The 9,703-nt window shown below is 46.7% G+C and overlaps 1 protein-coding gene across 2 annotated transcripts in view; it reads right to left on the bottom strand.

Moving 5' to 3' along the window:
* The window catches only part of scube1 (signal peptide, CUB domain, EGF-like 1), a 98,527-nt gene that overhangs the window by 41,550 nt on the left and 47,274 nt on the right, over positions 1–9,703 (bottom strand). For both annotated transcript variants that reach the window (XM_061229456.1, XM_061229457.1), the window contains one exon: positions 1,001–1,117. In XM_061229456.1, the coding sequence (XP_061085440.1) occupies positions 1,001–1,117 (117 nt within the window). The remainder of the gene's footprint in view (positions 1–1,000; positions 1,118–9,703) is intronic.

Here is a 9,703-nt window from a genome sequence, read left to right as displayed (position 1 = left end):
GTGACCCCCGGAGGTCAAATTGTTGAGTGCGGTATTTATTTAGAGAAAAACCCCGCGCTATTTTGTGTACAGACCATTTATCTGGGAGTTTGACTTTTTTTTTTTTTTTTTTTGGAGAACGGAGGGGCGAAACGCGATGGGTGCCAGCGGAGAGATTTCGGAAGTGGGGGACGGTAGGAAAACAACGCCAGGCACAAAACAAAAACAAACGGACGCTGCGTTCCGTGGCGGGACGGTTGGTTTTGGCCCCGGATCAGTCGGCGGCCGTGCCCGTGACCTTCAGATGTCATTACGCGCAGGAATGCGTCGGGGTGAAAATGCCTTTTTTAATGTGAATCAATAACGTGTATTAAAGCTCCGCACGAATCGCGCGGCTCGCACGTGCCCAGAGCCCACGGAGTCCACCGTACCCCGGCCCAAAGTCAACAGCCATCCTCAAAGAACACTGTGGAGCGCTAATGGGGAAAACATACACCTGTATACACACCCACAAATACACACGCACACGCACACGCACACCTGCGTACAGGCACACATCCTCTCTCTCACTCTCCCACAAATACACACACACACACACACACACACCTGCGTACAGGCACACACCCTCTCTCCCACTCTCCCACAAATACACACACACACACACACACACACCTGCGTACAGGCACACACCCTCTCTCCCACTCTCCCACAAATATACACACACACACTAAAATGCTTAGACTCTGCACATACTATGCGCACACACCTGTACACACACACCTGTTTGCACACACGCTCACATACACACACACACACCTGTTCGCACACACGCTCACATACACACACCTGTACACACACACACACACCTGTTTGCACAAACGCACACCTGTACACACACACACACACACGTTGAGGAACAGAATGACCTCTGACCTTTGCAGGTCTTGCCGTCGGGCTGCAGGGTGAACCCCACGGGGCAGCACACACACACACACACACACACACACACACACACACACACCTTTGCAGGTCTTGCCGTCGGGCTGCAGGGTGAACCCCACGGGGCAGCTGCAGCGCACCCCGGTGGCCGTGTCCTTGCAGGTCCGGTCACACCCGCCGTTGTTCACCGCACAGGTTTCTGGGTAAACAGAGGAGGGAGGAGGAGGAGCAGGAGAGAGTAAAACACACAGCATACAAATTATTAATCAGTTCATCTCATTGACATACACTTCTGTACTCAGTACAGACACACCCACATTTCCAAACTCTAGGTCCCGTTCCTAGTGCTGCACCCGGCTGCATCAAGTGGGGAAAAAAAATAAAAATAAAATAAATAAATCTGAATTTTGATTGACAGTTCAATTTCTCAGATAATCCCCACTGGTGACCAATAAAAAAAAATAAGCACATACCCAAAATCTTGTGTTCTTGGCTGGGCCCTTTTATTTAAAATATTTGAAAACCAGAACTGGAAAGAGCATTGAGGTAACTGACAGACGTGCACGGTTCTGTAGTGAGGTGCCTGAAGTCTCAAACAGGGAGGAAAATATAATAAGTACACACATAATAACAAGAAAAAAAAAGTAATGAGTTTGTGTAATGTGGGTTTGATATTATCTGACAGCCATACATGTATAGTTACAGGAAGGTACTACAGGTCATCCACAGCAGAGACACCCTATCACACACATCAAAAGGTCAAGCCACTTTACGGATACACTGAGTAGTATGTTGTATGTTTTTCAGAGCGTAGAAGTGAAAATGAGTTTGTTTATGCATACCCTGCGGTATAAAAATATCATTTTTATCATTCTGTAAGAAACCTGCTTTAAGCACCGCAGTGGATCCTGGTTTTCTGCTCGATTCCCGAAATCTTCTCCATCTCTCACACGCAGACCCACAACCACTTTCCACTATTCCCAAACCCCCCCACCCCACCCCGGGTTACCCATGTGACCAGAAAAGTCCTTCCAAGGTCCCCCCTGAGTAATACACGCAATGGACACAATCTCTGCCAGGCAAGCTAACGCCTCCTTAATTAGCCACCGTTAAAGACCCGTCACAACTGTGGCGTAATTATAAGAAAGCATTTTTGTATTTGCAGAGTTTTATCTTTCTCAGCTGCTAGCATGAGCTCTGAGATTGAAACGAATTAACTGGCGTTAGTAACAGAACAGAGATGAGTGTGTGTGTGTGTGTGTGTGTGCGTGAGTGTGTGTGTGCGTGCGTGCGTGCGTCCGTGTAAGTGTGTGCCTGAGTGTGTGTATGTGTACGTGTGTGTGTCCGCATACGTGGGGGGCAGAGCAGTGTACAGAACATGAACAAGGCCAAATTAAATTGGCGTATTCCTGGTTTTAATTGCCCCGGCCGGGGCCTCGTCCCTCAGACAGGAAGGCCCCGGAGCGGGGCCCCGTCCGCTGCATCAACCCGCGGGCCCAGATCTCAAACTCTGCTCATTAAACGGCGCTCCACAGACCGCCCACTCCGAGCGTCCATCACGCTCTGTTTACGGCCCTGTCACTGATGCCAGAGCAGGGCTCTCAAACTCCAGCTCTGGGGAGAGGCAGAGTCTCGGCTGCCTATCCCAGGACTGCCTCCCAATCAGCCCCCCAATCAGAACAAGGTGTGAAAACCTTTTAGCCAATTAAGCACAAGAACACATAGCACACACTCCACGGTTTAGATTTGAGATCCCAGCATAATATTTGAGATCCCTGAATTAGATTGGATTTTGATATCCCAGTATTATATTTGAGTCTGAGATCCCGGTATTAGATTTGTGTTTGAGATCCCTGCATCAGATAACAGTTTGATATTCCTGTATTAGATTTGAGTTTGATATCTCTGTATTAGATTTGTGTTTGAGATCCCTGCATCAGATAACAGTTTGATATCCCAGCATTATATTTGAGTCTGAGATCCCGGTATTAGATTTGTGTTTGAGATCCCTGCATCAGATAACAGTTTGATATCCCTGTATTAGATTTGAGCTTGATATCCATGAATTAAATTTGATCTGGATATCCCTGTATTTGAACACGCGTAAACACTTTCAGACCAGACGGCAAATTTGGCCGCGGAGCCCATGTCATTAACGCTGAGCTGGAGCACAGAGAATATGTGGCGTGAAAAAGAGCCAACACGACCGAATATAGAGGAAAGTTTTTTTTTTTTTAGCTGGAGAAATGGCGACTGTGTTTGTCAGGAAGTCGACCCGCGTGGATCCCGAACACGTGGCGTCCACACTGCGAGCCGCCGGCGGGCGGGAGATCTGAGAGCGCCTCCGCCCCGGCCTTCACTCTGCACTCCGCCGCTTCCCGCTCGGTGCGCTTTGAAGAGCCGGCGCTCTTTAAACAAACAAAAAGAGAAAAAAAATCTCCTTTTCTCGCCAGCAGTTTGACGAGGGGTTTAACCCCGATGCCAGACGCGGCTGCATCAATGTCCGTGAACCCATTAGTTCCCCGAGAAAACCCGCGATACGAGTTTTATGATTCGCTGTTGTGTCGGCCCACCTCTCTGAGTTTGAACGAGGTCACGCCCTGCGACTGAGTCCCTGAGAGATGGCTGCCTCGCAGGGGGGGGGTCAAGCAACCAGTCCACTGGACACGAGGGATGGATGAGTCTAAGGGGGCCTCATTAAATGGTAAATGGTTGGCATTTATATAGCGCCTTTATCCAAAGCGCTGTACAATTGATGCTTCACATTCACCCATTCATACACACACTCACACACCGACGGCGATTGGCTGCCATGCAAGGCACCGACCAGCTCGTCAGGAGCATTTGGTGCGACATGGCTCAGGCAGTAAGAGCAGTCGTCTGGCAGTCGGAGGGTTGCCGGTTCGATCCCCGGCCCGGGCTGTGTCGAAGTGTCCCTGAGCAGGACACCTAACCCCTAAATGCTCCTGACGAGCTGGTCGGCGCCTTGCATGGCAGCCAATCGCCGTCGGTGTGTGAGTGTGTGTATGAATGGGTGAATGAGAAGCATCAATTGTACAGCGCTTTGGATAAAGGCGCTATATAAATTCCAACCATTTACCATTTAGGGGGTTAGGTGTCTCGCTCAGGGACACTTCGACACACCCAGGACGGGGGAAACGAACCGGCAACCCTCCGTCCACCAGACGACTGCTCTTACTGCCTGATGAAACACTCAATCGTTGGCGGACGTGGTTTCGCCCTCAGACCAGAGCCTGAGGCCTAACACGTCCCTGGTCCGGCGGGTGTGAGGAACGCGCGGCGCTAAAACGAGGCGGACAGCCGGTGGGAGAGGGGCGAAGGGGCCGGTAGCGTCAGCGCGGCGGACTCAAGCTCCAGGGGCGTGGCGCACTGGCCCTCCCCCTCTCCCGAGTCTGGCACGGTAACGTCTGGATCCGCACAGCTCCGAGTGATTTATACTGAGAGCCCTGCGCCCTGTCATTAGCAGACCTCATCACCAGCTGGCCCGGCCCCCCAGGGCTCTGCGGAGGGCCGGGAAACGCGCATCCCGCGGCTGACACGCCGGACGCCTCCCCCCGCCCCCTCCGCATACCTCCGCCCCCGATACCGCCGCTCACATGGGCCGAGCCCAAAGCCCTGTACAGCACCCACCAACCTCAGCACAGGTACACTGCTGTCATATCAAACACAAATCTAACGCATGGATCTGAAGCTCAGATCTAATACATGGATCTGAAGCTCAAATCTAATACAGGGATATCAAACCAAAATCTAACGCATGGATCTGAAGCTCAAATCTAATACATGGATCTGAAGCTCAAATCTAATACATGGATCTGAAGCTCAAATCTAATACATGGATCTGAAGCTCAAATCTAATACATGGATCTGAAGCTCAAATCTAATATATGGATCTGAAGCTCAAATCTAATACATGGATCTCAAGCTCAAATCTAATACATGGATCTCAAGCTCAAATCTAATACAGGGATCTCAAACCTAAATCTAATACAGGGATATCAAACTGTAATCTGATTCAGAGATGTTAGACGGAAATCTAAGACAGGGATATCAAACCCAAATCTAATACCAGGGTTTCAAACCCAAATCTAATACAGGGATATCAAACTGTAATCAGATTGAGAGATCTTAAGCGCAACTTTAATACAGGGATCTCATCTGATATTTACCACAACCTTTATAGTCGTGTTATGTGGTGTACTTTTGATAGCTTTTTTTGATTGGATTAGATACTAAATGTATACTATATGTATATTACTTCACTGGAAGTCTCACTGCATTTAACTTCTATGAGAAATGACTAAAATAGAGAGGAGTACAATATGACTGGACGTCCGTGTGCTTTTAATGCCCCTGTAGAACCGCCTGGGGACAGGGTTTCTGGGGCACTGCATGTTTATCAGCAGGGCCTCCACAACTGCGGGTTATGGGAGAGGTTGAGGTGGGTCAAAAGATGCCAAAAATAAATCTGTGAGACTACACATAATATACATCGCAGTGACGTTCACACAGCCTTGTGGAACACTGCACCTGCCATTTGTTCCAGTATAAACACGACTGTTTTGAAAAGTGAAAATATTTGAAATTCCACATATGCACATATGATTTTAGGGTACATTTTAATAACAGAAGGGCCTCTGAAAGTATATTTTCTCATGAAATACAAGGTGGATTGTGAGCTCTGAAGGTTTAGGACAGGCGTCCTTAAATCTGGCCCGCGAATCCAAAATCCGGCGCTAGTTTTCTTTCCACCCAGGCAATTAATTGAGCAATTGGTGCAACTGATGGGCGTGGCCGGAGACACTGGCAGCATCCGAAATCACATGCTCGCATACTATCTAGTATGTCAAAATAGCATGAGTATGTCCAAATCAATGGTTACATAAAATAGTACGCTAAAACTACCTGGAGGTCACACTACATTTGGTGAAATATCATAGCATGTGAACACTGGACACGACACTGGTACGGCGATGTCACAATGTACAATGCACGACGACAGGTTACGACCAAAGCAACTGGGAGGGGTGTGTATATATATGTATATGTATATATATATATATTGCCGACTTGGAGTACAATTTTATGTAGCTATCGGGTACCACTCCAGTGACAAGCATTTCACGATTATCTGTCTCTTTTCATACCACTACAATAAAACTCATTTGTATTTTTCTTGATTTTACTCTGTACTCCATAATTTTACATTTGCAATCAAAAGCATGTGCGGTTATAAAGAGCAGATTGTCTGATTTTATTAGAGAGTATTTCCCTGTAGAAATGAAAGCACGTCCTATAGTCCTATAATGTAAATGACTGGGACACACAACGTTGGTGGTTCTAATTCCGGTGTAGCCGCAATAAGATCCGCACAACCGTTGGGCCCTTGAGAAAGGCCCTTAAACCCTGCATTGCTCCAGGGGAGGATTGTCTCCTGCTTAGTCTAATCAACTGTATGTCACTCTGAATAAGAGTGTCGGCCAAATGCCATTAATGTGATGTAATATACATAGTCCACACACTATGCAGCACGCTCTATGTTCCTATAAGCTCACATAGAAATGAAAGGAGATACAGTACTATGCGAAAGTCTTAGGCACCTGTATAACATTCTGTACAGATAAGATTTTCAAAAATAATTCAATGAAAGGTCCTAAATAAACATACTATACATTTTACATTACATTTATTCATTTGGCAGAATAGTTAAAAACTGAATCAAATCAATATTTTTGTGACCACCCTTCGGCATTAAAACTACATCACTTCTCTAAGATGGCCAACGCTGTCATGCAGTTCTATAAGACAATCAGCAGGGAGGTATTTCCAAGCATGTTGGAGAACTTGCCACAGTTCTTCTGGTTGGCTCCTTGCTTCTGATCTCAGACAGCCTTGATCAAGTTTTTATGTAAAAAGTAGTCAATTGCTTACAGTAATATGTTACTTTTTAAAAAAATTAAATCTCTTGGAAAATGAATATTTGGAAATCTCAAACGTGTTCCTTCATACTAACACACACAAATAAACACCTTTATAATAAAGTCTCGGGTGCCTAAGACGTCTGCACAGTACTGTATGTCCGCTCATTTAGGACGAACGCCATCTTCCTTGGGCTTCGTGAGGCTTTCTCTTTGGCTGCAAAGGGCTTTTTCGCTCATTGCATAACAACGAAAATATGCTTTATTTGAATATTCTGTTCCTAAACGAACTGTCAGAGAGGACTAGCCTCGAACAGACGCTGCACAGCTACATCTGAGACGAGGTGTAACTGTTTATTTGGTCTCTGTTGGGGAGGTCAATATATCACCATTGGCTTTCTGGCCATCACATGTGTCTAGCACATGGGGGCGTATTTACTTAAATTCCTTAAATTCCCAAATTGTAAAATGGCTATAGCCTTGAAACTCCTCTTTGTGTGCTCTCCCTCTCTCTCGGTCTAGGTCTCGGTCTCGGTCTCACACAACATGAATAATACACCGTCCTTGAAATATCCACGTATTGACAACACAATTATTTTATGCTTAAAGCGATAGTCCACTTTCTGGAGCTTTTAAATATTTAAGTTATTTTTCGTAATTTTTCGTTCTTGTATGGAACGTTTTTTTCTTCAGTTTTCTGAATAAAGTATTTAGTAACAATAGTGAAAATGCATACGTCAACAAAGCTCACCAACTGAAAAATGTGAAAATCGATCGAGCTCGGAAGCGATTGAGCGGGTGGGGTGAGCGAGGGCAAATGGCGGACCTGTCTGACGGGAAAATTGGAATAAGCCAATGGCCAAAATGGCAATGAGCTGCTCACTCTTAACGGACCCGCCCCAAGCAGGGGCTCTCCTCCCACTCTGGAGCGCGGCAAATCCCACAAGGACCAGAGGGGTCGGGATCGTCTCGTGGTTTCGCCCTCACACCAGGGATCAACAGGACGCCAGCCTGCAACACGCCAGGCGCCGGCCAGAAAACAGGGCCTCAGGTCTCCTTTTTATGAAGATAAATAAGCACGTTTAGTCTTTCCTTATAAACATTTATAATTTGCAGCAATCTGGTTGCCCTTCTCTGAACCTTTTTTTCCGAATGTATCTGGTCAAACTGCACCCAAGAGTCAATGTTTTAGTGGCTCAATAATGGCCAAAGACAGCACACGGAGTGGGCCAGACACCCTCTCCCAAAACGGCTCTTCTCCGCACTCAAAGTCAGGTCCCCGAGACAAAGCCAAAAATGTAACAGGGCTTCACACGTACTTATTTTCAAGTCGCTTCAATTCACACTTAAGCACAAAGTTTCTTTCTTACCCCACCCCCCTGCCTCTCTCAACAGCCTGGTTGGGTGGAAATTAGTTTATGCAATACAACTAAAGCGGTGAAAGCCATTTCTCCAAGTAGTTTTAAACATTTCGCCATTCACACCAATTATATTGTACATAGACTTAGTGATGACTTTATTAGGCAGACCTGTCCATCAGCTTGTTAATGCAAATATTTAAATCAGCCAATGATGTGGCAGCAACTAAATGCATAAAAGCATGCAGACATGGTCAAGAGGTTCAGCTGTTTTTCAATGGGGAAGAAATATTATCGAAGTGAGCTCGACTGTAGAATGATTGTTGGTGCCAGACAGGGTGGTTTGAGTATCTCAGAAACTGCTGATCTCCTGAGATTTTCACACACAACAGTCTCTAGAGTTTGCAGAGAACAGTGCGAAAAACAAAAAACATCCAGTCAGCAGCAGTTCTGCGGGCAAAAAAACGAGTTATTAACGAGAGGTCAGAGGAGAAGGGCCAGACTGGTCAAAGCTGACAGGAAGGTGACAGTAACGCAAATAACCACCCATTACAACAGTGGTATGCAGAAGAGCATCTCTGAACACACAACGTGTCAAACCTCTAAGTGGATGGGCTACAGCAGCAGAAGAGCAATACGTCTAACAAATAAGTCTAATAGCTCAGTAATCCTGCTTTGTGATACAGGTCCCAGTTGATACAAACAACAAAGTGTAGAGAAAAGGGTCTGTGTTCCTAATTTAAATGAAAGGTGTTGCCCCAAATCAATCCGTCAGTTACCGTACATCTGTTTTTTTGTCTTATTTTCAGATTTTTCCCTTTTTCTCCCAATTTGGTAGCCAATTGTAACCCATCTAATCAAATTAGTTAGAACCAGATATATCGCCCACACCCCGTCCCTCGGCAGCCCGAAGGAGAGCGACACGCCTTCTTCAAGCCGTCTCGTCTCATGCTCGTGACCGTGATTCCAAGGCGCCCCAAGGTGCTTTTTGTTGTGCGGCGATCTACTAACCCTGCCAAGTCCCTCCCTCTGGAGCGGCGAGCCAATTATTGCTGCGCCACGAGAGCCGGCCAAACTTGGCTTTTGGCAGGAGCGGGAATCGAACCCCAGTCCCTGGTGTGCAACTGCAGTGAACTGCAACCGCAAGTCCGCATCTTAGCCTGTTGCGCCACCACGGCCCCCCCCCGTACGTCTGTTTTTAATGCCACACTCCAGTGCACACCTGATTCGGCGATAGAGCGGATAAGGGTTGGACAAAAATAACCACGCGTTCAGAGGCTGGTTCTCCTCCGCAGTCCATGGCAATGAAAAATCATTGTCACACTGATTCTGCAAAGAAGAGCAATGCTACAGCCGGGGCTAGTGAAAGCCGTACGCACGGCTTGCGGATACGTTATCCGGAAACATCCCTTTTGTACTCAACTGGGCAGCCCTCGTTTTGACATTTGTGACCGGGGCATGTTTTTGAAGTTGCTGCTAATTTTATTA

The sequence above is a fragment of the Conger conger genome, chromosome 19, assembly GCF_963514075.1.
Source record: "Conger conger chromosome 19, fConCon1.1, whole genome shotgun sequence".
Taxonomy (NCBI): domain Eukaryota; kingdom Metazoa; phylum Chordata; class Actinopteri; order Anguilliformes; family Congridae; genus Conger; species Conger conger.
The sequence above is the reverse complement of the archived record's forward strand: the minus strand, read 5'-3'. Positions and strand labels throughout refer to the sequence as shown.